Source organism: Hyla sarda, chromosome 8 (assembly GCF_029499605.1).
Source record: "Hyla sarda isolate aHylSar1 chromosome 8, aHylSar1.hap1, whole genome shotgun sequence".
NCBI classification, from domain to species: domain Eukaryota; kingdom Metazoa; phylum Chordata; class Amphibia; order Anura; family Hylidae; genus Hyla; species Hyla sarda.
In genome coordinates, this window is record NC_079196.1 from 175,838,411 (window position 1) to 175,863,829 (window position 25,419).

At 41.7% G+C, this 25,419-nt stretch overlaps 1 protein-coding gene across 2 annotated transcripts in view; it reads right to left on the reverse strand.

Annotated features, from left to right (window-relative positions):
* Positions 1 to 70: 70 nt before the first annotated feature.
* GDE1 (glycerophosphodiester phosphodiesterase 1) overlaps positions 71 to 25,419 on the reverse strand; it is a 26,377-nt gene continuing 1,028 nt past the window's right edge. Inside the window, exons 2-6 of one of the 2 annotated variants that reach the window (XM_056536353.1) lie at positions 25,295 to 25,419; positions 15,712 to 15,817; positions 8,598 to 8,690; positions 2,719 to 2,930; positions 71 to 385 (exon numbers count right to left, since the gene is read on the reverse strand). The exon at positions 25,295 to 25,419 is cut by the window's right edge and continues 51 nt beyond it. In XM_056536353.1, coding sequence (XP_056392328.1) covers positions 238 to 385; positions 2,719 to 2,930; positions 8,598 to 8,690; positions 15,712 to 15,817; positions 25,295 to 25,419 — 684 coding nt within the window. In that variant the 3' untranslated portion in view covers positions 71 to 237. The remainder of the gene's footprint in view (positions 386 to 2,718; positions 2,931 to 8,597; positions 8,691 to 15,711; positions 15,818 to 25,294) is intronic. The other variant, XM_056536354.1, reaches the window with a different exon arrangement.

Here is a 25,419-nt window from a genome sequence, read left to right on the forward strand (position 1 = left end):
AATAGATTCCCTCAATACACCTATTAATTCTGATTATTGGTCATCATATTAACAGCAAGCTTCAAGTATATATAGGGATGAGGTTTTACTTTACACACCTTTACTAGGGGTCCACCTTCTCTGTGACAGAAGGCTTGTCCCCAGTGAGGTAGGCTCGGGTGGACCACACTTGGTAAGCCATCTTAAGACAAAAACGTCAACAACATAAATGATGGTGGCCCCACTATGGTGGGCGTTTCAGTAATGAGGATCACAATCCTCTACCATGCTGTCAGTGATGAAGTTACTGTGCAGGACGTGCTCACTGTGAAGCTTCTCTGTGGCCGTATTGACAGTCCAGGCCACCACTTCAACGCCTCTCTTGTTCCACTTCTCCACGTAATCTCTATGAGATAAAGAGACAGATTACATGAATCCTTCAGTCATATCTGTTCAGTTTCTATAATAAGGGGTTATGTTAGTTTATCCCTCTCTGTTATCCAGAATTCCAGAGTGTCTATCACTTATATCCTCCTCCTTCCCCTTCCATGTTATTATTAAGGTTTCCCCCATCTCACTCATCCCCAACCCACCATAACTTTCAATCACAGTCAAGGCCCCATACTTTCCCCACAGGTCTGCCGCTTTGGCATATACTTTATCTCTGCCCTGACCTTCAAATCACACATCCAAACCCCAACCCCCTCCTGCCATCTTTACCTCAAAGACATTTATCAAGTCCACTTTTTCTCAACCACAACACAGCAAAAACATTAGAACATGTCCCATTATCTCCTGCTTGGACTACTGTAACATCTTTTTCTGTGGCCTTCATATCTAGGACTCTGCACCCCTCCAATCCACCTTCAACACTGCTGCCACTTATTCCCCCTCCTCTACCTATCCCTTCACTGGCTACCACTACCCAGTGAATTCAGTTCAAATATTACCAATGACATACAAAGCTGTCCACAACTTGTTCCCTCCATACATCTCTGACCTGATCTCCCGATCCTTCACATCACACAATCTCTGATTCTCACAGGTTTCCACTCCCAATAAAGATTTCTCCAATGCTTCCCTCATACTCTGGACCTCACTACTCCAACCAGTCAGACTCTCATCCACCATTAACACTTACAAAAGCAATGGGAAAGTCCATCCTTACAGAAAAGCCTGCAACCTACAATAACCCTGTCGTCAGTGCACTACAATATGAACAGCTGCTTTCCTCACGGTCATCTTCCTTCTAACCGTATAGATTGTAAGCCTTAGCAAGCAGGGTCCATTCTACCTTTGTACCAATCTGCCTGGTTTGGGGGCCTGTGACAATCTGGGTGAGCAGTGTAAAGCTGGGCTGAACGTGATACTCTGACCGCTCACTAAGCGGTTTTCTGTATCTCCTATTGATATAATTGTAAAGTGACTGCACACACACACTCTCTCTACAGAAGTCATAGTAGAGCTGGGCGGTATACCGGTTCATACCGAATTTTTTTGGCTGCACGATATGAATTTTCCCCCATACCGCAATACCGGTTGGGCCCCTCCCCTCAGGAATGTATTATCAGCCCAGTGCAGCGCTGTCCCCACATCGGGGAAACTAATCCCATGTGACCCGCCAGCGCTGTTCTGCCCCCCCCCCCCATTAATGATCAGCCCAGCGGGGCACTACTCACAGATGTCACGTTCAAGCACTGCCCTCCTCCTCTTTGTTGGGGGCCGCCGGGCACTGGAACTCACTGTATGCCAGTGGTCTCCAACCTGCGGACCTCCAGATGCTGCAAAACTACAACTCCCAGCAAGCCCGGACAGCCAACGGCTCTCTGGCCGGCTTCTTACATGACACTGGGCTCAGCCTATCACTGGCCGGGGCGGGACATCGTTCCGGCCGGTGATAGGCTGATGGCTGTCCAGCGTTCCAGTCCCCAGCGTGTGGCCCCGACATAGGTGAGTTTAAAGTTTATTTTCTTTATGTTTTGTAGCCCTGGCATAGGGATACAGTGGACAGCAGTGGTCTCCAACCTGCGGACCTCCAGCCGTTGCAAAACTGGAACTCCCAGCATGCCCGGACAGCCGTTGGCTGTACGGCCATGCTGGGAGTTGTAGTTTTGCAACAACTGGAGGTCCGCAGGTTGGAGACCACTGGCGTACAGTATAGAGTTCCAGCGCCAGCGTCCCCCAACAAAGAGGAGGAGGGCAGTGCTTGAACGTGACATCTGTGAGTAGTACCCCGCTGGGCTGATCATTAATTGGGGGGGGGGGGGGGGGGCAAAACAGCGCTGTCAGGTCACATGATTTGGGGGGGGGGGGTCGCTGAACACTGCGCGCAAGTCACATGATTGGGGGGGGTGAAAATGCTGTTATATACCGTGGAACCACCGTAAGTAAAAAAAATACCGTGATACACATATTTGGTCATACCGCCCAGCCCTAAGTCATAGCAATACTCAAAACATTATTTTTGGACTTTGCACCCTGCACCTTAGGTTGAGATATAGACGTCTTGTTGTAGGTCTTTCTCTGTAATATATGCCTATTAGGCTCTGTTTACATGTGTGTTGTAATTATCTTTTAAAACAATGAAAAAGCACCAAGCCCTGAAGTTCCCATTCTCATCAAGTCTACCAGGACCGCCGTTTGGAGCCTCTATTGGTAGTGAGACACCCGCCCTAACAGTCCTCTATGCTTATGTCATATATTAAGGTCTAAATTTTTGCATCCATTATTATCACTTACATTGATATGTAATTCTTCTGCATTAATAAGGCCGATACTCCACAGAGATTCCACAGGATGTGGTGCAGCCCCCAGTCCAGCAGGACGTCCATTGAGACATAGAAGTAATGCTTCCAAAAGGAGTCAAAGCGAGGTTTACCATCTCCAAGATGACTAAGGCTCCACAGTCTATGCGTCAAAGCGGTGACTACATTGATATCTGCTTGTCTCATCTGCGGATCAAACAACATGCTCTTAAAGGGCTACTCAGGTGGAAATCTTTTTTTTTTAAATCAACTGGAGCCAGAAAGTGAAACAGATTTGTAAATTACTTCTATTTAAAAATCTTAATCCTTCCAGTACTTATCAGCTCCAGTATAATACAGAGGAAGTTTATTTATTTTTGAATTTCCTTTCTGTCCGTCCACAATGCTCTCTGCTGACACCTCTGTCCATGTCAGGAACTGTCCAGAACAGGAGCAAATCCTCATAACAAACCTCCCTTGCTTTGGACAGTTCCTGACATGGACAGAGATGTCAGCAGAGAGCACTGTAGACAGACAGAAAATAAATAAAAAAATGAACTTCCTCTGTATTATACAGCAGCTCATAAGTACTGGAAGGATAAAGATTTTTAAATAGAAGTAATTTACAAATCTGTTTCACTTTCTGGCTCCAGTTGATTTAAAAAAAAGTTTTCCACTGCCACTGGAGTACCCCTTTAACCCCTTAACGACGCAGGACATATATTTACGTCCTGTGCCGGCTCCCGCGATATGAAGCGGGATCGCGCCGCGATCCCGCATCATATCGCGTCGGTCCCGGCGCTCATCAACAGCCGGGACCCGCGGCTAATACCACACATCGCCGATCGCGGCGATGTGCGGTATTAACCCTTTAGAAGCGGCGGTCAAAGCTGACCGCCGCTTCTAAAGCGAAAGTGACCCGGCTGCTCAGTCAGGCTGTTCGGGACCACCGCGGTGAAATCCGCGGCATCCCGAACAGCTGACCGGACACCGGGAGGACCCTTACCTGCCTCCTCGGTGTCCGATCGGCGAATGACTGCTCCGTGCCTGAGATCCAGGCAGGAGCAGTCAAGTGCCGATAACACTGATCACAGGCGTGTTAATACACGTCTGTGATCTGTGTAGAAGATCAGTGTGTGCAGTGTTATAGGTCCCTATGGGACCTATAACACTGTAAAAAAAAAAGTGTTAATAAAGGTCATTTAACCCCTTCCCTAATAAAAGTTTGAATCACCCCCCTTTTCCCATAAAAAAATAAAAGTGTAAAAAAAAAAAAAAATAAACATATGTGGTATCGCCGCGTGCGTAAATGTCCGAACTATAAAAATATATCATTAATTAAACTGCATGGTCAATGGCGTACGCGCAAAAAAATTCCAAAGTCCAAAAAAAGCGTATTTTGGTCACTTTTTATACCATTAAAAAATGAATAAAAAGTGATCAAAAAGTCCGATCAAAACAAAAATCATACCGATAAAAACTTCAGATCACGGCGCAAAAAATGAGCCCTCATACCGCCCTGTATGTGGAAAAATAAAAAAGTTATAGGGGTCAGAAGATGACAATTTTAAACGTATAAATTTTCCTGCATGTAGTTATGATTTTTTCCAGAAGTGCGACAAAATCAAACCTATATAAGTAGGGTATCATTTTAACCGTATGGACCTACAGAATAATGATAAGGTGTCATTTTTACTGAAATATGCACTGCGTAGAAACGGAAGCCCCCAAAAGTTACAAAATGGCGTTTTTTCTTCGATTTTGTCACACAATGATTTTTTTTTTCGTTTCGCCGTGCATTTTTGGGTAAAATGACTAATGTCACTGCAAAGTAGAATTGGCGACGCAAAAAATAAGCCATAATATGGATTTTTAGGTGGAAAATTGAAAGGGTTATGATTTTTTAAAAGGTAAGGAGGAAAAGTGCAAAAACGGAAAAACCCTGAGTCCTTAAGGAGTTAAGTATGGGTTTATAGAATTGGTGAGAAGAAACAGTCATTGTGGAAATGCTGCAGGATGGGTTCTAATGAACAACACCCATGACATTTGTGAGACAAAAATAGTAGTGGGGATCACCATATTTTGTGGTATGTGGATACCACGTTTTAGGAAGCACATTTCTACTGCAGGAAAGCTGGGTGAGATATGGGGAATCCAGAAAATTTGTAATATACATTGATTAAAAAATGTGTATATTTTTGGGTGAAAAAAATTGTGTCCCTGCAGCTAGTGCGTGTGTGTCTGAGAAGTCTAAATATAGGAAGTGAGGGCAGGAGAAGCAGGGCTCTGTGCAGGCTCCTGACTTGTCAATCATCCTGCTGTGAGAGCCAGGGCCATGTCATAGAGCCTCAGTGTGCAGAGCCCTGCTTGTCCTCAGTGCACAGAGCCCTGCTCGTCCTCACTGCACAGAACCCTGCTTGTCCTCAGTGCACAGAGCCCTGCTTGTCCTCAGTGCACAGAGCCCTGCTTGTCCTCAGTGCACAGAGCCCTGCTTGTCCTCAGTGTACAGAGCCCTGCTTGTCCTCGGTGCACAGAGCCCTGCTTGTCCTCAGTGTACAGAGCCCTGCTTGTCCTCAGTGTACAGAGCCCTGCTTGTCCTCCTTGCACAGAGCCCTGCTTGTCCTGCCCTCACTTCCTGTATTTGGACTCCTCATAGAGACACACAGGCAATAGCTGTAGGGACAAAAATATACACATTTTTTAACCAATGTATATGACAAATATACATATAATGGTATTATCTACATTATGTAAAAAGTTTTTGTTGACGACAGGTACACTTTAACCCCTTGGGGACGGAGCGCACTATGACCCTAAGGATGGGAACATTTTTTGCAAATCTGACCTCTATCACTTTATGCATTAATAACTCTGGTATGCTTTTACTTATAAATTTGATTCTGAGATTGTTTTTTGTTGACATATTTTACTTTATGTTAGTGGTAAATTTTTGTCGCTACTTGCATAATTTCTTCAGGAAAAATTAGAAAATTTAGCATTTTTCTAACTTTGAAGCTCTCTGCTTGTAAGTAAAAGGGACATGTCAAATAAATTACATATTGATTCATATATACAATATGTTAACTTAATGTTTGCATCATACCGTTGACATGTTTTTAATTTTTGAAGACATTAGAGTGCTTCAAAGTATATAGCAGCAATTTTCCACGAAAATTTCAAAATCAGAATTTTTCAGGGACCAGTTAAGTTTAGAAGTGAATTTGAGGGTCTTTATGTTGGAAATCCCCTATGATGGACCCCATTATGAAAACTGCACCCCTCAAAGTATTCAAAATGACATTCAGAAAGTTTGTTAACCCTTTAGGCGTTTCACAGGAATAGCAGCAAAATGGAGGAGAAAAATCAAAATCTCAATTTTTTACACTAACATGTTATTGTAGCCTCATTGTTTTCATTTTTACAAGGGGTAAAAGGTAAAAAGGCCCCCCAAAACTTGTAATTCATTTTCTCTCGAGTAAGGAAATACCTCATATGTGAATGTGAAGTGCACTGTGGGTGCACTAAAGGGCTCAGAAGGGAAGGAGCGGCAATGGGATTTTGGAGAGCAAATTTTGCTGAAATGGTTTTTGGGGGGCATGTCACATTTAGGAAGCCCCATGATGTCAGAACAGTAAAAAAAAAAAAAAAAACAACACATGGCATACTATTTTGGAAACTACACCCCTCAAGGAACGTAACAAGGGGTAAATTGAGTCGTTATACCCCACAGGTGATTGACGAACTTTCGTTAAAATGGGACGTGAAAATGAAAAATTAGATTTTTATCACTAAAATGCTGGTGTTACCCCAAACTTTTCATTTTCACAAGGAGTAATAGGAGAAAATGCCCCCCAAAATTTGTAACCCCATTCTCTCTTGAGTAAGGAAATACCTCATATGTGGAAATACCTCATAAAGTGCTCTGCGGGTGAACTAGAGGGCTCAGAAGGGAAGGAGCGACATCTGGATTTTGGAGAGCAAATTTTGCTGAAATTGTTTTTGGGGGGCATGTCGCATTTAGGAAGCCCCCATGATGCCAGAACAGTAAAAAAAGAAAAACACATGGCACAATATTTTGGAAACTACACCCCTCAAGGAATGTAATAAGGGGTGCAGTAAGCATTTACACCCCACTGGCGTTTGACAGATCTTTGGAACTGTGGGCTGTGCAAATGAAAAATAAAATTTTTCATTTTCACGGACCACTGTTCCAAAAATCTGTCAGACACGTGTGGGGCTTAAATGCTCACTGCACCCCTTTATTACATTTCTTGAGGGGTGTAGTTTCCAAAATGGGGTCACACGTGTTTTTTTATTTTTGCATTCATGTCAGAAATGCTGTAACTATCAGCTACCTCTGTGCAAATCACCAATTTAGGCCTAAAATGTACATAGTGCGCTCTCACTCCTGAGCCTTGTTGTGTGCCCGCAAAGCATTTAACGCCCACATATGGGGTATTTTCGTACTCAGGAGAAATTGCGTTACAAATTTTGGGGGTCTTTTTCTCCTTTTACCTTGTGAAAATGAAAAGTATGGGGCAACACCAGAATGTTAAGTGTAAAAATGTTTTATTTTTTTACACTAACATGCAGGTGTAGCCCCTAACTTTTCCTTTTCATAAGGGGTAAAAGGAGAAAAATTTTGCAATAGGGGCGGACCTGGATACAAGGATGACGCTTGTCTCCACCAAAACCCTACGGCAGTGTTTTCCAAACAGGGTGCCTCCAGCTGTTGCAAAACTCCCATCCTGCCAGGACAGTCAATGGCTGTCCGGCAATAGTGGGAGTTGCTGTTTTGCAACAGCTGGAGGCTCCATTTAGAAACACTGCCATATGAGACGTTTTTTCATTTTTATTGGGGGGGGGGGATGTGTAAGGGGGTGTATATGTAGTGTTTTACTTTTTATTATTTGTTAGTGTAGTGTTTTTAGGGTACATTCACACAGGAGGGGGTTCACAGTGAGTTTTCCGCTGGGATTTTGAGCTGCGGGCGAAAATTTGCCACAGCTGAAACTTGTAGAGGGAAACCCACTGTAATCCCGCCCGTGTGAATGTATCCTGTACATTCAATGGGGGGGGTGCCCCAAACCTTCAGCTGTTGCAAAATGACAACTCCCAGAATGCACTGAAATACCGTACATGCTGGGAGTTGTAGTTTTGCAACAGCTGTAGGCACACTGGTGGGGAACCACTGAGTTAGGAAACAGACTCTAGCTCAGTGATTCCAACCCGTGTGCCTCCAGCTGTTGCAAAACTACAACTCCCAGCATGTACGGTCTGTCAGTGCATTCTGGGAGTTGTAGCTTTGCAACAGCTGGAGGCACACGGGTTGGAATCACTGAGTTAGGAAACAGACTCTAGCTCAGTGTTTCCCAACCAGTGTGCCTGCTGTTGTTGCAAAACTACCACTCCCAGCATGCACTGACAGCCAAAAGGCATGCTAGGAGTTGTAGTTATGGAAGAACAGTTTTGAGACCGCTAAGTAGTGGGAGTTGCTGGGAGTTGTAGTTCTGCAACATCTGAAGGGCCAAATATTGCAGAACTACACCGCCCAGCATCCCTGACTGTCTGGACATGCTGGGAGTTGTAGTTTGCAACATTTGGAGGGCTACAGTTTGGAGACCACTGAAATTTTTTTTTACCATCGACTTCTATTGGATTCTGCTCGCGGATTCCGTTTGAAGAATGAACATGTTCTTTCTTTAAGTGGAAAAGAATTCCGCGTCGGAATTCCGCAAGTGGAATTTCTGCAGTGTGAACAGGAAAGCGTAAAACACATTGTATTACGTAAAAAAAAATTGAGTAAATTAAATAAAAATAAAAAAAAGTATGTCAAGAATACTACACCGTGGACAAAGGTGATCTGCTACTTACTTTATAAATGACACTTGGTTCAAAAGAACAGACAATGCTGCAGTTATATAGGCGTGGAAAGTCAATGTACAGCTTCCTGAGAGCTTCTGCGGCCTAAAAAATAATCCTGAATTATCTTCAAAATACAGTAAAATTAAGTTTCCCAAGAATGAAAATAGACAACTAACTGAGAAATTACAGGATCTACACTGAGCCCAATGTAAAGTGACGTGTCTCAAGGCAGATAGATACCTCTTAGGCACATTGATTCATTTGAACAGTGCAATACTTGCTTTCAAACACTAGGTGTCAGAAGAAAATAGGGAGTCCCACACAACTGAACTAACAAGACCTCAAACGGTAAATTTTCAGGATTAGCAATTAAAGGGGTACTCCGCCCCTAGACATCTTATCCCCTATCCAAAAGGATAGGGGATAAGATGTCAGATCGCCGCGGTGCTGCTGCTGGGGATCCCCGGGATCCCCGTTGCGGCACTGCGCTATCATTACAGCACAGAGCGAGTTCGCTCTGTGCGTAATGATGGGCGATACAGGGGACGGAGCCGCGTGACGTCATGGCTCCGCCCCTCGTGACATCACGGCCCGTCCCCTTAATGCAAGTCTATGGCAGGGGGCGTGACGACCGCCGCGCCCCCTCCCATATTCTTGCATTGAAAGGGGCGGGCCGTGACGTCACGAGGAGTGGAGCTGTGACGTAACGATGCTCCGGCCCCTGTATTGCCCGTCATTACGTGCAGAGCAAACTCGCTCTGTGCTGTAATGATAGCGCAGTGCCGCAGCAGCGATCCCCGGGGCCCCCAGCAGCGGCACCGCGGGGATAAGATGTCTAGGGGCGGAGTACCCCTTTAACTGGAAGAAATCCGTTCTCATGTCACTGGGCTCGGATATAGTGGAACCCGCATATGGTTTAAAGATAATTAATCAAGAAGAGGGATTTAAATATCTGGGAGTTGTGGTTTCTGGTGATGTAAAGACATTCCATCAAATAAATTCCGTAAAAGTCCTCAAAGTATTGGAAAAAAAGGAAAAAATCTGGAATGAGATGAATTTGTCGAGAGCAGACAAGATAGTGCTGATTAAATCAGTTCTTGTGCCTAAAATCATGTATATATTTAGTAGTGTTTCTATATGGTGTGAACTGAAGCTTTTCAAAAAAATAATTTTTCAACTCTCTGATTTGGGGTAGGAAGAGAGTGATGATAAAATTGCACTATGTCAAGCCAAGGAAAAAGGTGGCTTGGAATTGCCGGATATATTTAGATATTTTTTAGCAAGTCAGATCTATTTCATATTGGAGTGGAGGAAATTTCCTTTTTTTGGATATTTGTTGTCGAGTAGTGGGGGCTTGTTCGAGGACCTATTCCAACTATTGGAATCAGGAAAACTGGAAGAGGGACTTTGGAAAAAAAACATTATGGTAAGGGGGGTGGTCAAAACATGGAAAATCTTAAAAAAACAATTAGATTTGGAGGGCCTGTTGGGCATCGCCCCACTATTTGACAATAATAAGTTAGACAAAATTAATTTATTAGACAAACGGAGTATAATTGGTTGTAGAAATAATATAATGATTAAAGAAATCTGGGAGAGCAATAAGATAATAGAGTGGGATGTATTCAAAGAGAGATTAAAAATAAAAGAAGGAGGGTGGTTGTATTATAACAGCCTGACAGAAATACAAAAGGATTACAAAAGGAAAGGTAGAAAAATCTGTACTTCTTACCCCACTCTACTTGAAATGATATTAACTAATAATATAAAGAAAAATCATATATCTAAAATATATAAATTATTAATGAATATAAACAAGGGACTTGAGGTCCACAGATCATATAAGCAATGGCAAGAGGAGATTATAGATAAGGAGATAAGGTTATATTAATAAGACAGAATGGGCATTAGTGCTAAAAAAAATATTGGTGAGGGCATAACCAATCTAAATCATACATTTGTGCACTTTAATTGTTGCCGTTGTTAATTGTTTCCGTTGTAAACAAGGTGGGGCCGGACAGCTCCCCATGTTGTGGAGCCGCCCGGTATTATGCAAATTCTGGAAGGAAGTCTATGAAGTGATCAACAGAGATACGGGGGCTCTGATTGGCTTCTCACCCAGGGCAGCCATACTGGGGGCCATTACGGGAAATTGTCAGGGAAAAAAGAAACTGTGTATGAGGATGCTTTTTTATGCGAGACTAATGATTGTAAGGAACTGGAAATCACCAAAAATTCCTAGCAGCATAGAGTGGTACAGGAACATATGTAAATTCGAGTCATATACCAGGAAAAAGGCTAAATAATAAGTAGGAGGAGGGATGTTAGGATTGGGGAGGTAGGTACAGAAATGATGAAGAAAGGAGAAAAGGAAGGGGAGGTATAGAATAGGAAGGAAGGAGAGAATTTTTTTTTGGGGGGGGGGGGGATTTTGTAATAGGTCCTGGGAAGCTGGGGGACGAGCCCCTTTAGAATTTTAGGTGGGGAAGAGTGGGGATGGTTCACACTGTTAGAGGATTGGAAAGAAAACATGGCTAGATACCCCCGCTTCCCACCACCTAAGGAAAGGCTTGTGATGCCTGTGGAGGAGTTGGGAGGGAGTTGGGAGGGAGTTGGGGGGGGGGGGGGGGGGGGAAGGTGAATCTATATAAGAACCTGTTGTATGTCTTTTTATACAATTGTATTTATCAATTTATAGAATAAAAAAGTAATAAAAAAAAAATATATATATATATATATATATATATATCTCGCCTCTGTACATGCATTGTCCTATATATATATATAATCAACTCTGTACATGTATTATCCTGTGTATATATATATATATATCACCTCTGTACATGTATTGTCCTATATATATATATATATATATATATATATATATATATATATATAATCAACTCCGTACATGTATTATCCTGTGTATTTATATATATATATATCACCTCTGTACATGTATTATCCTATATATATATATATATATATATCCCCTCTGTACATGTATTATCATATATATCACCTCTGTACATGTATTATCCTATATATATCACCTCTGTACATGTATTCCCCTATATATCACCTCTGTACATGGATTATCCTATATATATATATATATATATATATATATATATATATATATTGCCTCTGTACATGGATTATCCTATATATATATATATATATATATATATATATATATATATGTGAATTTTTTTGTTTTTTAAACATGTGCTGCACTCTTCCCCACCCCCCACAGCCTAAACCTATATAGGTGGTAATTAACCACAACAGGGCCATTTCACTCCTAGCAGCCTCCCAGTCTGACTGGGAGAGCAAGGTAAGTGAACCATTACACCTTGTTCACACTGGTGTGGTGCGGGGCGGCGTCTGTTGCTGCCGTGGTGCTGTGTCTGCGGGCGGGTGCGGCCTATAGACTGGTTTGAGAGGCATTGGGGCCGCTCTGCCAGTGGGTCGCTCCCCCCCGTGGGCACTTGTGTCGCGGCGGTGGTGGTCGCCGCCTGGTGCTGCGCCATTTTATGCTAGGGACGTTAGGGACCCACTCTGAATAGGTGGCCTTGACGTGGCGAGTGGGCTTGTACTTTTTGATCAAAAATGTATACTAACAACCTGTTAGTTTTTGATATTATGCTGAGAAGCAATCAGATCATTATACAAGATTGTAGATGTGCGCTATGTCTGTATTCTACTTGAATCCACATTGTGATTTCTTTCTTCCCCCTTTTTTTGTTTTTTAAACATGTGCTGCACTCTTCCCCACCCCCCACAGCCTAAACCTATATAGGTGGTAATTAACCACAACAGGGCCATTTCACTCCTAGCAGCCTCCCAGTCTGACTGGGAGAGCAAGGTAAGTGAACCATTACACCTTGTTCACACTGGTGTGGTGCGGGGCGGCGTCTGTTGCTGCCGTGGTGCTGTGTCTGCGGGCGGGTGCGGCCTATAGACTGGTTTGAGAGGCATTGGGGCCGCTCTGCCAGTGGGTCGCTCCCCCCCGTGGGCACTTGTGTCGCGGCGGTGGTGGTCGCCGCCTGGTGCTGCGCCATTTTATGCTAGGGACGTTAGGGACCCACTCTGAATAGGTGGCCTTGACGTGGCGAGTGGGCTTGTACTTTTTGATCAAAAATGTATACTAACAACCTGTTAGTTTTTGATATTATGCTGAGAAGCAATCAGATCATTATACAAGATTGTAGATGTGCGCTATGTCTGTATTCTACTTGAATCCACATTGTGATTTCTTTCTTCCCCCTTTTTTTGTTTTTTAAACATGTGCTGCACTCTTCCCCACCCCCCACAGCCTAAACCTATATAGGTGGTAATTAACCACAACAGGGCCATTTCACTCCTAGCAGCCTCCCAGTCTGACTGGGAGAGCAAGGTAAGTGAACCATTACACCTTGTTCACACTGGTGTGGTGCGGGGCGGCGTCTGTTGCTGCCGTGGTGCTGTGTCTGCGGGCGGGTGCGGCCTATAGACTGGTTTGAGAGGCATTGGGGCCGCTCTGCCAGTGGGTCGCTCCCCCCCGTGGGCACTTGTGTCGCGGCGGTGGTGGTCGCCGCCTGGTGCTGCGCCATTTTATGCTAGGGACGTTAGGGACCCACTCTGAATAGGTGGCCTTGACGTGGCGAGTGGGCTTGTACTTTTTGATCAAAAATGTATACTAACAACCTGTTAGTTTTTGATATTATGCTGAGAAGCAATCAGATCATTATACAAGATTGTAGATGTGCGCTATGTCTGTATTCTACTTGAATCCACATATATATATATATATATATCCCCTCCGTACATGTATTGTCCTATATATATATATATATATATATATATATATATAATCACCTCTGTACATGTATTATCCTATATATAATCGTCTCTGTACATGTATTGTCCTATATATATCACCTCTGTACATGTATTATCCTATATATAAAAATAAAAAAAAAACTGAACTAACTCATATATAGGCTTCATTTGGTGTGGCATTAAAGGGTAACTATCATTTAAAAACAGCAAGCTGCGCAGCTAAAATGATCCAAACAGTATACAGAACTGCCGGAAGTCTCATAGACTTGTATTGCAGCGCCATATGAGGGCTTGTTTTTTTTTTTTTTTTTTTTTGTGGGGGGGGGGGGGGAATCAATTTGCGTTGACGTCCTTCATTTTATCATTATATATACAGTACTGTGAAGCAAAAAAAAAAATCTTTATTGGGTGGAAATGCAATTTTGCTAAAAAATTTGAGGATGTAACATGACCAAAAATCTGCAATTGTTTTTCTTTTTTTTCCATTTTTTTATGTTCACCATGTTATATTTTAGTTTAATAGATCAGACATTTCACACGAGGCAAGAGCAATTATGTATTTTTTTTGTAGTTTAGTTTAATTTATTTAAAAATTGTGAAGGGGGGGGGATGAATTTCTATTAGAGAAGAAAAAAAAGGCAAAAAACTAAAAACATTTGTTATTTATTTATATTGTTAACACTTAATTAGAGGAACCTGAGCAAACACATACAATGCTGCAAGTAGTAATTTGTTGGTTTTGTCACATTATGCCTAGCTTGCAAAAATCATAATAAACTTTAACTCACCTTTTAACGCTGCCCTGATGTGCAGATAACGCTTCTCCAGTCTTCTGGGCCCCGGTCTTCTTCCGCATTCTGAGGCCCAACACATCAGACTGCAGGGATGTTCTGTCTAGGCTGGTGATGTGATGAACGGCAGTGTGATGTAATGTTTCAAGCACGAGAAAGAAGGGCCCAGACCCATTACATAACACTGCTGCTCAGCACATCATCGGTCGACGTGGGACATTGCTGCGGCCAGCGATAATCTCAGCACAGTGTGGTGCATTGGGCCCCAGAATGCGGAAGAAGACTGGGGCCCAGAAGACTGAAGAGCGATATCTGCACCCCAAGGGAGCATCAGAAGGTAAGTTAAAGTTTGTTATTTTTATTTTTGCAGCGCGGGCATAATGGAAACATTAAGAAAATTTATTGGAGTACCTTTTTAAAATCAGTGGGAACAATGGGTGTCCTTTGGGCAACAGATTGCCGGGTTCTGTTTTCTCACCCCCAACGGAGTCTCCAACAAAGATGTGAAAGAGACCTAAGCAATCACTTGACTTCTGATACAGTTTAGTGCAATGCTGTTGTAAATCTCTAATCCAGTAGAAGAGCTTGCCTGAGGCAGACTGTACTAGCAGTCCCACAAAGGCCTTGAGAAAACCTCCAGCTGCCATAGTAAGTGATGGACACCCTGCAATTGCATTGCATAGGGGTGCTGTTTGGAGGTCGGACGGCATGGGCACCTGTCACACAACCTTTTAAATGTTGCAATCACTATTGATCGCATTATTTAGGGGGTTGAATGTCCAGCAGATTGCTGATGTTCGCCATTAGCAGTGGATGTCGGCTGTAGGTAGACTTTTGGCCAAACAATAAGAAGCAATGCATACAGCATCTTTACTCACTGTGCAGGAGCAGAAATTCCTGTCTTTAACTTACCACTGACATATCATATCATATCATACTGACATATTCCAGGAATGTAGTGTACATTTTAGAACATTGCCTTAAATGGGTTATCCAGGTATATAATTTTATTTATTTATTATTTATTTATTTTTTTTGCTGTGGGTGCTATAAAAATTTAGCAAAATTACCTACCTCCGCCCCCCCAGCTCCTAATGTAACGTCATCTGGTTCTTCCCTCATACTGCTACTATTGAAATAGGACCAGTTTTCTGCCTCAAGCAATGATTGGTTCAGCAGGCCGTCATTGCTAAGAAGAGTTAGTCTCAAATGTAGAAAGAAGCAAGACAAGTAGGGGACCACATAAAGAGCTGTGAGGAAAGTAGGCAATTATTGCTTATTTGTTTTGTGGAGGGGGGGGGGTTTATAGCACCCACAGCTAAATATTTAAAAAATGTCCCAATATCAGCTGGGAACCCCTTAAATTGTTCCACACTATCCACAATGTAGACATTTAAAGAGAGCAAATATACCCCTCTATAAAGCACCCCACCTTACTATGATCCTTGGTCGTTATATAGATATGATCAGAGCAGTGGGGAGATAATCCCCTTCCTTCAGGTTATTACCTCAGCCGCATGGCCTTTCACATCAAAGTAAATCACTAGATTGTGATGTAAACATTCTTCAACGGCCTCCCTCAAAGTCGGAACTTTCTCATTCTTATACAGGTGTCTGTGAACAGAGAGGTATAATGTGTCATTACAGTTCCAGCTAGGCTTGGTTTCCAGTTATACAATACAACTAAAACAGATAAACCAGACAGGACCGTGTACTGTAGTTTCTAATGACCTGCGTTCACACTAACTTTTTGTTGCATTTTTTTCTTTCTTGATCGGGGAAGTCTCATTACTATCAATGAGTTCACCAATCAAAACAAACAAAAAACAAAAAAACGCACACACACAGCATTTGCTGCGGATTTGAAGTTGTAAAATCCACAATAGCAATAAGATGAAACACAGAGCAGGGGGGTGAAGTGTGCGTCCATGCCCTTTTACTAGCTATATTTAGAGATCAGTGGGGGGGGTCTCATCACCGAGACTCCAACCCATCAAAACTTATGAAATGTCTATGTGAAATGTTAAATAGGCACAAGGACCGGCTTTGTAGCCAGGGAATTTATGTGGAGTGGTCATGAAGGGGTTAACTGTCTATGCAGGGGATGTGGAGCTCTGAAAAATGGAGCATGAACCACTGTAAAGATATATTAAGAAATTAATTTGCACACAATTCTGAACCTATTAGGATGCTAATTCTGTTAATTCTGAACCTATTAATGAAATAGATCCTGATTGTACCCAGTGAAGATCTGCCCCCTTACTGATTAGTCTTATTAGAAGTGGTGCATGTGCTAAGAAAGACCACCCAGACACCTGTTAGCTGAGTTGATACTTTCTTTATTACGGAGGTCCAGACTACAGGGGTTTTTTATACGGTTATACAATGCTGTATGCAGGAGGTTACGTGAATTGGGTGTGAGAAACAGCTAATTGGTTAAAACTCCTTCTTCGTATTCCTTATCTCTACCACATTCCAATCCAGTATACCATCTTCAATACTCGATGGAGGGAACAGTAGCATACAGGTGGGGGTGGGAGGGAGCAGTTCAGCGCAGCAAGGATGAAGTTTTGGAAAAAATATAGACATTTTAATAAGTGTATATATATATATATATATATATATATATATATATATATATATCAATCCACTACAGTTTATATTAGTACATGAGTCCACTACATTAAGATGGTACTAAGTAGAATTAAGGATCAACTGTAAATGACTAATAAACTACAAAGCTGCTCATTTACATTTGCTCTTATGACACAGCTTTTAGACTTACTATTGTATGAACTCAGCTACACTACATACCTTCTTATAGTATTACTATACATGAATACACCTATTCTTAGAACACTGATACATACCGCACATGCCAGACCTCTCACACTAGATGAACAGGTTCTATCTGGAGATGTCTGTAAATACTTCATGGGTATTGTGTTTCTTATACATATTCAGCTTCTGTATGTACAAGCTGAAGGGTGTCATGGAGGAGCGCTGTCATGATCAACAATCATTCTCCCAGCAATAGGAACTGGTAACAGTCTACCGGTCATCGATATGTAACTGTGGCACTTATGACTGTAGGTTTTCTCAGTACTGTAGACTCCTCAGATGTGCAAAACGGTCAAGAGTAATTCTTGACCATTCCTTTTTACAGAACAGTTTCAGCAATATTTTTGGGATGTCTGGTGTGAATCGCTTTCTTGAGGTCATGCCAGGTCGGATTGAGGTCAGGACTCTGACTGGGCCAATCCAGAAGGCGTATTTTCTTCTGTTTATGCCATTCTGTTGTTGATTTACTTCTATGCTTTGGGTCTTTGTCCTGTTGTAGAACCCATCTTCTGTTGAGCTTCAGCTGGTGGACAGATGGCCTTAAGTTCTCCTGTAAAATGTCTTGATAAACTTGGGAATTCATGTTTTCTTCAATGATAGCAATCCGTCCAGGCCCTGACGCAGCAAAGCAACCCCAAACCATGATGCTCCTACCACCATACTTCACAGTTGGGATGAGGTTTCGATGTTGGTGTGCTGTGCCTCTTTTTCTCCACACATAGGGGGAGATTTATCATTGCTTTTAGAGCATTTTTTTTTCTATGTTTAGGCACAGTTCAGGTGCAAGCAGCATATTTTGCGAATAAGGCGCCTGATTTAGACAGTTTTACTCTTTTTGCCTACCCGTAGAACTTATTCTTTTTGACCATGCAGTAGTCACGTATTTATTATTTGCGATTTTTGTCAAAAGTCGCTATTTTGTGGACAAAGGTACTTTTTTTAGGCGCAAAGCTACACCACCTACCAGTAGGCGTGAGAATAATTTCTACCTTCCGCAATTCAACCTTTAACCTCTTGTGGATGTCAGCGTCCCACTCCTCTTCTACGACACACGCTCAGGAGTCTAGTGCGGATCATAGCTGGGTGGTCCTGGCAGCTATCTGCCACCAGGACCCATCTCTAATGCCAGACATCACCGATCATGGTGATGCCTGGTTTTAACCCCTTAGACACCGCAATCAAATTTGATTGTAGCATCTAAAATGCAAGTAAAAATGTCCCGGCAGCTCTGTGAAAGTGAAAACACCTAACCTGCCAAATTCAGGACCCGGGAAAGTGTCTACTTCCCTCCCTTACAAGTGTCTAGAAAAAGTGTATATGGTAGTGCTTTTCCCACCACAGCAGAGCTGCGCATGTCTGGGCATGTCCAGGCATGCTGGGAGTTGAAGTTTTGCAATATCTGGAGGGCCACCAGTTGGAGACCCCTGCTGTACATCAATAGATTCCAAAGATGCAGAACAGAGAATCGGAAATCTGGTGGAGAAGAAAATAAAGATGTGAACCTAGCCTTCAAACAAAACTAGGTGTGATGGGATTCAATGGTGCTGAGCAGGAGCAGACACGTCAGGTAGAACGGAAGATAGCTTTATTAAAACAATGCAACGCGTTTCACCGCAGGTGCGGCTTCATCAGGCATAGCTAACAAGGAAGGGGTTGGTCTTTATATACAGGTAAGGATATTAACCCCTAGCTGAACATTTTAGATTACACTTATGTATACAAAATCAATTAACAAAGTCCACCGGCAACATGCCTGGCATGAACCTTACACAATTAAAAAAGTATTTCATATAAAAATACATAATTCTACACTAAAAGAAATCTCTTTTTTCATACACAATTATGATGGACATTTATTGGTGATGTATGCATTTGCCTATGCGCATAAACGATTATATAATAATCAATGCTATAATTGAATCTTAATTATTAACTTGAATTTTTATTTCATTTTGTCTTTTATCCATATCAATTTTGTTATTTGTTATAAGTTTTTGTTTTTATTTTTATTTTTCCATTTAAGTTGTTTCACACACATATTTGAATAACCAAACGTGTGTAAGAAATATAAATGAATGCGCACCGGCATTAGCATTTTGACCGTCATTATAATTTACATGGAAAAATTATCCCTCCCCCCACTTTTTTGTTTCTAACCTTGGATGTGTGTTCCCTCTATTCAAATATCAATACAGAATTGGGCTTGAGTAGCATTGAGCATTTTTTGAATGATGATCAGGATTTGAAAAGTGAGAAAGCGCTATTTTTGTTAAATTCCATCAAATTTATTTTGGAACATAACGTTTTCACTTTCAATAATATCATTTATAGGCAGACGAGGGGCTGTACCATGGGGACTCGTTTCGCCCCAAGTTACGCTAATTTGTTTATGGGGCGATTCAAGTCCCAATACATGGCACAGTCCCCCTATTCCACCAACACTTATTATTTATTATTTTTTAGAAGATTTATCGATGATTTATTCTTTATTTGGACAGGGACCCAGTCAGAGGCAGAAAAGTTTGTTACGTTCTTGAACCACAACTCATGGGGGTTACAATTTACATTACATTACTCTCCGGTTACAATAGAATTTTTGGATCTCGACGGGTTGACGTAAACAGTTTTTTGTGCTTTGATAGTGTGCATTATCCGAATTGGCTTAAACATGTGCCCTATGGGCAGTATGTTCGTATAAGAAAAAATTGTACTAGTGAGACAAATTTTTAAATGCAGGCAGCAGTAATAAAAAAAACTTTCCGAGAAAAGGGATATCCTGAAAAATTATTAATTGCAGCATACAATAAAGTAAAAAGAAAAAAACAATCCGATTTCTTGATGTATAAACATAAGATTGAAAATCACAATGGAGAGAACAAATTTAGACATAATTTCATTACAAATTATAACAATAAAGCTAATGAAATTTAAAAAAATCTTAGCGAGAAATTGGTTCATTATAATGGCAGATCCTATATTAAATCAAATTATTCCTAAACACCCTGGGGTTACATATCTACGCGCAAAAAAATGTAATAGCCCTGAGCAGACTTAAAAATATAGAAGATAAAAGTACAAAAGAAAAAAATGGATAAAGTTGAAGGTAGTGCAGGAGGATGTGTGCCGTGCAACAAAAAGCGCTGTTTGTGTGGCAGCATGTTACAGAGTACCAGGATAGATCATTTTATGTCTTTTCAAACACAAAAGAAATATATAATAAAAGATCACCTTAGTTGAAATTCACAGTTTGCGATATATTTATTGTCCTGTGGTTGCAACTAGAGAGGAGCGAACTTTGATTTGTCACGAACTTCTCGGCTCGGCAGTTGATGACTTATCCTGCGTAAATTAGTTCAGCTTTCAGGTGCTCCGGTGGGCTGGAAAAGGTGGATACATTCCTAGGAAAGAGTCTCCTAGGACTGTATCCACTTTTTCCAGCCCACCGGAGCACCTGAAAGCTGAACTAATTTATGCAGGAAAAGTCATCAACTGCCGAGCCGAGAAGTTCATGACGAATCGAATTTACTGTAAGTTCGCTCATCTCTAGTTGCAACATCCAATACGTGGATCGCACCATCCAGACGGTGCGGTCCCATATGAGCAAGCGCAGATTTAATATAAAAAAATGTTTTTGTTACATAGTGTTTTGCGACATTTTTCCATTGTACATAAGGGTGATATCAGTTCTTTAACCCCTTAACGACGCAGGACGTATATTTACGTCCTGCGCCGGCTCCTGCGATATGAAGCGGGGTCGCGCTGCGACCCCACATCACATCGCGTCGGTCACGACGCTCATCAACGGCCGGGACCCGCGGCTAATACCACACATCGCCGATCGCGGCAATGTGCGGTATTAACCCTTTAGAAGCGGCGGTCAAAGCTGACCGCTGCTTCTAAAGTGAAAGTGAAACTATCCCGGCTAGTCAGTCGGGCTGTTCTGGACCGCCGCGGTGAAATCGCGGCGTCCCGAACAGCTTACAGGACACCTTACAGGGCCCTTACCTGCCTCCTCGGTGTTCGATCGACGAATGACTGCTCCGTGCCTGAGATCCAGGCAGGAGCAGTCAAGCGCCGATAATGCTGATCACAGGCGTGTTAATACACGCCTGTGATCAGGATGAGAGATCAGTGTGTGCAGTGTTATAGGTCCCTATGGGACCTATAACACTGCAAAAAAAAATGTAAAAAAAAAAGTGTTAATAAAGGTCATTTAACCCCTTCCCTAATAAAAGTTTGAATCACCCCCCTTTTCCCATAAAAAAAATAACAGTGTAAAAAAAAAATAAACATATGTGGTATCGTCGTGTGCGTAAATGTCCAAACTATAAAAATATATCATTAATTAAACCGAACGGTCAATGGCGTAGGCGGAAAAAAATTCCAAAGTTCAAAAAAGCGGATTTTTGGTCACTTTTTATACCAAAAATTAATTAAAAAGTGATCAAAAAGTCAGATCAAAACAAATCAGATCAAAACCGATAAAAACTTCAGATCACGGTGCAAAAAATTAGTTCTCATACCGCCCTGTATGTTTAAAAATAAAAAAGTTATAGGGGCCAGAAGAACAATTTTAAACGTATAAATTTTCCTGCATGCAGTTATGATTTTTTCCAGAAGTACGACAAAATGAAACCTATATAAGTAGGGTATCATTTTAACCGTATGGACCTACAGAATAATGATAAGGTGTCATTTTTAACGAAATGTGCAGTGCGTAGAAACGGAAGCCCCCAAAATTACAAAATGGCGTTTTTACTTCGATTTTGTCGCACAATGTTTTTTTTTTCCGTTTCGCCGTGAATTTTAGGGTAAAATGACTAATGTCACTGCAAAGTAGAATTGGTGATGCAAAAAATAAGCCATAATATGGATTTTTAGGTGGAAAATTCAAAGGGTTATGATTTTTAAAAGGTAAGGAGGAAAAAACGAAAGTGCAAAAACTGAAAAACCCTGAGTTTTTTTTAAGATTAATAAGGTTAAAGAGGTTAAGATTAATAATATTAGAACAAATTCCGGAAAATTACCCTAATCGCTATCAACATTTGATTATTCGCGAATCCTTTTGGATTCATAAACTAGATACATTATCCCTGCGAGGATTTAATGAGACCATAGAGAATGTGCGTTGAAAAAGAAAAAGGACAAATATCCTGGTACTCTGTTCACACTGTGCATTTTTGTTTAATTTTATATATTCTTTTTTAACATATGTGTTTGTGTATTTTTAGATGTGTACACGTGTGCATGTGTGTGCCCGTAGGTCCATGCGTGTGTCTACATACATATGCATATGTGGAGTTATTTATTTTGTAAATTATAATGACGGTCAAAATGCTAATGCCGGTGCACATTCATTTATATTTCTTACACACATGTAACCGGAGAGTACTGTAATGTAAATTGTAACCCCGATGAGTTGTGGTTCAAGAATGTAACAAACTTTTCTGCCTCTGACTGAGTCCCTGTCCAAATAAAGAATAAATCGTCAATAAATCTTCTAAAAAATAATAAGTGTTGGTGGAATAGGGGGGACTGCGCCATGTATTGGGACTCGAATCGCCCCATAAACAAATTAGCGTAACTTGGGGCGAAACTAAAAAGTGGGGGGGGGGGGGGGGGAAGGATAATTTTTCCATGTAAATTATAATGACGGTCAAAATGCTAATGCCGGTGCGCATTCATTTATATTTCTTACACACGTTTGGTTATTCAAATATGTGTGTGAAACAACTTAAATGGAAAAATAAAAATAAAAACAAAAACTTATAACAAATAACAAAATTGATATGGATAAAAGACAAAATGAAATAAAAATTCAAGTTAATAATTAAGATTCAATTATAGCATTGATTATTATATAATCGTTTATGCGCATAGGCAAATGCATACATCACCAATAAATGTCCATCATAATTGTGTATGAAAAAAGAGATTTCTTTTAGTGTAGAATTATGTATTTTTATATGAAATACTTTTTTAATTGTGTAAGGTTCATGCCAGGCATGTTGCCGGTGGACTTTGTTAATTGATTTTGTATACATAAGTGTAATCTAAAATGTTCAGCTAGGGGTTAATATCCTTACCTGTATATAAAGACCAACCCCTTCCTTGTTAGCTATGCCTGATGAAGCCGCACCTGCGGTGAAACGCGTTGCATTGTTTTAATAAAGCTATATTCCGTTCTACCTGACGTGTCTGCTCCTGCTCAGCACCATTGAATCCCATCACACCTTGAAGTCTTTTCTTGCCATTGTCTTGCTCGGATGGGAAGGCTGCAGACTGGACTTGTCTCTCACTCACTCTGACCACTGTTGTGTGTGAGCTTACACAACCTCTCATGGTAAGGGCATTTTCTATTGTACCTGCGGATCCCCTACCTTGCGGTATTACGCTATGGAGCGCTCTTCTCTTTCTTTTTAGCTTCAAACAAAACTAGACACTTTTTTTTTTTTTAAAGGAAAATTGCCAGCTTGTTCACCCACACTAAACCCAATAGACTGGTTTATAGTGTGAGTGAACAGGAATTAAACGTGGGGTCACCTACTTATTTTCACCAACTGGCTGCTGAGATATCTAGTTCTGAAGTTCCGGGATTATTAATAAGAATAAGCGCAATGGAGGAGTCTCTCCCACTGGCTGGCCGCCTCTCGCTCCTTTAGTAAGACTCCTAAGCCTCCCCCTCCACTATGCATTAGATTCAACAAAACGTCCTAGTGATGTGGGGTCCCACATCATGTGATCGCAGTGCTCTGTCTGAAGAGCGCATGCACCGCTATATTTTCCCCAGCACAGAACGTGAGAACTGGGGAAAATATAGCGATGTGATGTGGGACTCCACGTCCCTAGGGCGTTTTGTTGAATCCAGTGCATATGCATAGTGGAGTTAGAAATCTCGGAACTTCAGAACAAGATATCTCGGCAGCCAGTTGGCGAAAATAAGTAAGTGACCCCTCGTTTGAATCCTGTTCACCCACACTATAACCGAGTCTATGTGGGTTTAGTGTGGGTGAACAAGCTGACAGTTTTCCTTTAAAATGTCGTCTATATTGCCAATTCCATTTACACAACAAAACAAAACAAACAAGAAAACAACATTTTATAGTTAAAGGGAACTTGTCATAAGATTTTACCATATTTAACACGTGGCATGGAGTTATATATGGTAAAATCTTCTTCCTCACCATCTCTAGAAGACGTTCCTGCCAGTAGGGTTGGTGAGAATATGATTTTTTTAAAGTGTCCTTCGCCGACCCTGTAAGTAGTCCCCTGGGCTGGGAGCTATACTCACCTAGTCACCTCTTCTTCACACCCCCTCAGCGTAACTGGCAGCCCTTGTCACCGTTCTGCTCCCTAAGCGGACAGAGCGGAGCAGCGACGAGGGCTGTCAAAAACGTCCAGGGGACTATTCACTGGGCTGCTTTTATGTATGGTAAAATCTGATGACAGTTTCCTTTTAAGCTTTAATATGGGGGCTTAGCAGGAGTAGACTGAAGATGAGCCACTTTTAATATGGCGGCTAAGTCAGAGTAGACTGAAGATGACCCATCTTGCTACATCCCTGCTTTAGAGGATTTAGTATTATAAACAGGATGGCAACATATACTGTAAACGGATGCAGCAGACCGTATTGATTTCAGACACAAAAGCATGAACTGCTGTGCTTTTGAGTCTGCTTAAAATAGCACATATACTCCACTTGGTGATCCAAGTCATTGATATCAATAGGGTGGTCCACTACTCCTGTTTACGTATACTTTGGCATTCTGTTTACAGCGGGATGCCAATGGATATGATTTACGGGAGCACTAGCCTAATACAAGTGTAGAGCTGACACAACAAAAAACAGATAAGGCTGGGTTCCCATTACGTTTTCCCCCATACGGGAGAGCATACGGCAGGGGAGAGCTAAAAACTTGTGGTCCCGTATGTAATTCATTTCAATGCGCCGACTGCAGTGAAACGTTCGGTCGGCTCATTTTTGCCCCGTATGCGCTTTTACAACCGTACCTAAAACCGTGGTCGACCACGGTTTTAGGTGTGGGGGAAAAGTGCATACGGGGCAAAAATGAGCCGACCGGACCGAACGTTTCACTCCGGTCGGCTCATTGAAATGAATTACATACGGGAGAGCATAGAAAGGCATACGGGAGCACAAGTTTTTAGCTCTCCCCTGCCGTATGCGCTTCCATATGGGGGAAAACATTATGGGAACCCAGCCTTAGAGGCACACCTCATGTTTTTACTCACCTTAGGCGATGGTTAGCAGCAGGATTTAGCTTTCTAACTTCAGCGAATGTAAGGTCACTTAATTTCCCAAAGCCGTCTGTTGTCCTTTCTACCGTGTCATCATGCATAAGAATAGGTACTCGGTC